Raw genomic sequence first — 4,207 nt, 5'->3', positions numbered from 1 at the left:
CTCTTACAGTGTTCCACAATCTTTCCTGTTACACAGTTCCTCCCTAGTGACTAATCGAAATATTCTTTGATTCAATAAGCCTATTATTTCTTGTTCTAGCCACCATGAACGTAACAGACACTGAAAAGATGAAAGGAATAAATTGTTCTCTTTGTGTTTGGAGACTTGTATATCCTTTGAGTATTTTGTAAGCAAACCAACTCAAGCTCCTTCAATCTTCTTCTTATACTTCTCATTCTCATGTACTTATGTTCTCATGTTTTCTAGATTTCTGTTAAATCTCATTGCTCTTCTCTGAACAGTCTCCAGTTTTTCTTAACAAGTGTGACATATAAAACTAGACTTGATATTTCAGCTGATGCCTCTCCAGAGCTGAACAGAAAGAGGTATTTTATGTTATATGGATGATACAGTCTTTATACATCTCCATATTTCTGTTCATTTTGCAGCATCACTATGTTGTTAGAATGGGTCACAAAATGAATGCCAGCCAACTACCCAAACTTTTTCTGCCAAGCTGACCTTTAATTCCTCTCCTTCCTGTTTGCAAAATTTGTCAGTTCTGTCCAATTTCTCAAGATGATTTTGAATCATAATTCCACCCTTCAACATGCTTGCAACCTCATGTGCCCCAACATACAATACAACACTGTCTCTTTTTTCCCTGCTATCAGCCAACTACCCAAACTTTTTCTGCCAAGCTGACCTTTAATTCCTCTCCTTCCTGTTTGCAAAATTTGTCAGTTCTGTCCAATTTCTCAAGATGATTTTGAATCATAATTCCACCCTTCAACATGCTTGCAACCTCATGTGCCTCAACATACAACACTGTCTCTTTTTCCCCTGCTATGTATCCTGCCTGAAATAGATCACAACGCAATCACAAAATCTCTCTCCTGCATATGTATCCTGCAATCCAGCAATCACTGCTTATGCTGGGTTTTTTTGCTGTACCCCTCCAAAAAAAGAACAACAAAGACACAAAGTTAATTGCTGGTTTGTTTGCTTTTTTAAAAAACACAGTATTTTTACTGTAAGCACTGGTAAGAAAACATAAAACAATGACACAGTAAACCATCTTCCCCACGGGGACATGTATAGGCACCTACAGCATGTTTGAAAAGTGTGTGCACTGTGAAAGTAATCTCTACACATATAAAGAGATTTTACAGTTTTAAAACTGATTTGTAATTATATTTAAGACAGTGCTATTAATGTTTGCTAAGGAGAGCTGAATTATAACACTAAGAGGAAGAGAGAATAGGAAGAACTGCCCAACGCTTTACGCACAATTCTTTTCCTCTCTGACTTGTTTTTCATTTTTACATTAGGAGGAGCAGGATTTGAACCCATGTTGGAAACAGTTTTATATTTAAGTCAATGAAAGTTAATGGTTATTTCACACTGTTTAGCATAGTAATTCCTCTTCTTTCACTTTTTAGATTAGACTATAAAACTCTGGTCTGCTTACTTCAGAGTCCCATAGCTGAGCAATGCAGCACCTCGGGACTGGATTCAGTGCACTAAAGTGTTGATTCCTACTATCTTGACTCTAAAAAGTGTTAAGGGATGAATTTGACATTCACAGTGATAAAATTGTCATAAGCTTTGGTAAAGATGTTAAAGTGAGAAAAAAGGGTTGTTCAGCACCTTGATTTCTCATTAGATCAGAGCAAAGATGAAATTAAAACCAATTCAAAACATTAATAAAAATTTACATTAAAATTCAGCCTATAACAAATATTCTTAGTTCAAGTCCTTCTGTCATCAGAAAAGGTTATTTATGTGATAGCAAATATAAGCCTCACATTTTAAGGCAATTTTTCCACCTTTACCACTTAAACTTTGGCTCCATTTTAAGCAACCAGCAAGCTGGGGTAAACTTGTGCAATAAACTCACTCCATTCAGCCATGCTGAAGTCACACCAGTGCTAGTTCTGCTCTCTGTCACACCACGGTAAATACCACCACCTCTCGCACTGGCATAAATTCTTTACTCTGTCAGAGGGAAGAGACAGACAACTGCCCAACTGTCAGGAGGTTCACGGGGTCCTGCAAGGTATCCACAGGAAAATGATACACTAACTTGGACCAGGAATTGCTCTGCCTTTGTGGACGTCAATAGGAACGGAAAAGTTCCTAGTGACTTAAAGATGTTTGTCCCATACAGGAATATCTGTAAACATAATAATAAAAACTCATAGAAGATATCTTGTGCAAAGAAAGGGGAAAAAAGAGCTCATATGGAGCAAAATAGAAAATCTAGGAGAGCAGTGGGAACGGCAGAGCAAGTTTAGCAATGGAAATGTGCCTCAAAAGGATGCAATACCTGAAAGCAAGTGAAAAATCTTTGAAAGAGGCCTTTCAGAGAGTTATAGTTAGTTAAACACGGAAGCATTTTTGGTCCAAGGAGACGCACATGAATCCTAAATACAAAGTCCTCTCACAGTGACATGACTAGTTAGGATTCTGTGTAAAAATATAACTTTCGACCATGGAGCTCCTTATGCCATGGCTATTTTCACTTGGACACAGAAATTAATATTTGGCAGCTCTGAAAATACTTTTGCTTCATGTGCTTTTGAAAGAATAAAGTTAGAAAGAGTGAAAAGTATGAAATTTGGTGCCCAGCAAACAGTCCAGAAGAGAGAAACTCTTTTAGACTCTGAAAACTACATTTTTACGTTATTTCACTAGCTGTTGTGTGCAAAGGAGTCAGTTCATTACAGAGCCACAAATCCTTTCAGTGACTAGAAATAACTGGTGACCTGAAAAAAATCCACAATCCATACAACCCAACATCGAGCTGAGTTGCAATTGTTTTGTGAGCTGAAGGAATAACTTCACTTAAAACCTTGAAGCTCTTGATGACATAAGTCGGTCCCTCCCATCACTGGTGAGGAAGAACCTTTCCTCCTATACTAAGAATACAGTGCTTCAGAAGTACTGCTCTTCATCTCCTCCATTCATGAGCAATGACCACTTGTCCCCTTCCTCCTCAACAAAACCATTACGTCTCGGCAGCTTCTCTGAAGTCAAGGAAGAGAGAGACACTTGGCTAATCTGATCCCAAGGAGCTGGACTGGATGGATCCCTCCTCCTGTCATCCATTCCAATATGAACACTGATTTGGGAAGGAGTAAGTGGCTTCATGCGGCCTTGAGCTTGTGCTTCATAACTTTCTGTGTCTGGCTTCTTATAACTAAGAAGAGAAAGAGAAAAGATGTTTAGTACCAAGAGGTCAATGTGTAGAAGCGTCTTCAGCATTAGAACAAATCAGAAACTTCTGATAACCTAAATGTTACCTGCACTTCAGACACCATGTTAATGGCTAAAAGTACTGGTCACAAAACATTAAGACATTTCAATAGTAAAAGAGAGTGACTCCCAAACTGAGGTTCTTGAAGAAAAATTATGAGTTTGTTAAATTATGAAAGGGTTCGTGGTAGACAATTGCAGGGGAATGGACTTGATGACCCCAAAATCACTTTCTGATTCAATGGTCACAAAAAGCCTACCAATGGCAAGTATGTATGGTCTTCTTCACGTATATCTATTATCACGTTATTTGGAATCTGAAGTCCTGTTCAGCTGATGTGAAGCTTCAAGAAAGATCGTTGTCCGACAGAGTACACCGTAATACAGCTTCCATAAGTCTGAAGCTAAATATGTTTTGGGGGTTCTCAATATCTAACTACGATAGTGTCCAATACTTAATGTAATCAGCACAAGATCAAAAGAATTGGAGAATAAAGGAATCCCTTTATAGATATTTCTCATCCTTTGGATAACTACACACAGAAAGTTTTTAGGATGAGAATCCTGTAGTGCTAGGGCTGTTTTGCAAACAGACATGAACACATGTGTAGTTTTTATTCTAGACTGTGGTCTGATTGAGCATTTGCAGGATCAGAAACATGATGCAGTAACAGATTTCCTATATTAGTTTATACTATAATGTACTATACTATATGCTACAGAAGACCCCAGCTACAGTAGAAATATGTGAAGGTTTGGACTAATTTCAGACACCGTAAAAAGTCTTATTTTAGAAAGATGTTTGCTCATAATGCTGTTAAAAACAGGTCCACTGTAACTGCACCCAAAAAGGGCACCCAAAAAAGGTATCACAAAAAAAATAATAGAATTTGAAAAATGTTATAGTTCAGAAATTGGTTCACTTCCAAAAAAAAAAAAATAGGTAAAG

At 37.6% G+C, this 4,207-nt stretch overlaps 1 protein-coding gene across 1 annotated transcript in view; it reads right to left on the bottom strand.

Annotated features, from left to right (window-relative positions):
• Nucleotides 1-2,660: 2,660 nt before the first annotated feature.
• Nucleotides 2,661-4,207, bottom strand: part of LOC104161848 (copper-transporting ATPase 2-like) — a gene marked incomplete at its 5' end in the record, with an annotated part of 12,276 nt that continues 10,729 nt past the window's right edge. Inside the window, one exon of the mRNA XM_009700412.1 lies at nt 2,661-3,202. Coding sequence (XP_009698714.1) covers nt 2,938-3,202 — 265 coding nt within the window. The remainder of the gene's footprint in view (nt 3,203-4,207) is intronic.

This window comes from Cariama cristata, unplaced genomic scaffold (genome assembly GCF_000690535.1).
Source record: "Cariama cristata isolate BGI_N322 unplaced genomic scaffold, ASM69053v1 scaffold16385, whole genome shotgun sequence".
Classification (NCBI taxonomy): Eukaryota; Metazoa; Chordata; class Aves; order Cariamiformes; family Cariamidae; genus Cariama; species Cariama cristata.
The sequence above is the reverse complement of the archived record's forward strand: the minus strand, read 5'-3'. Positions and strand labels throughout refer to the sequence as shown.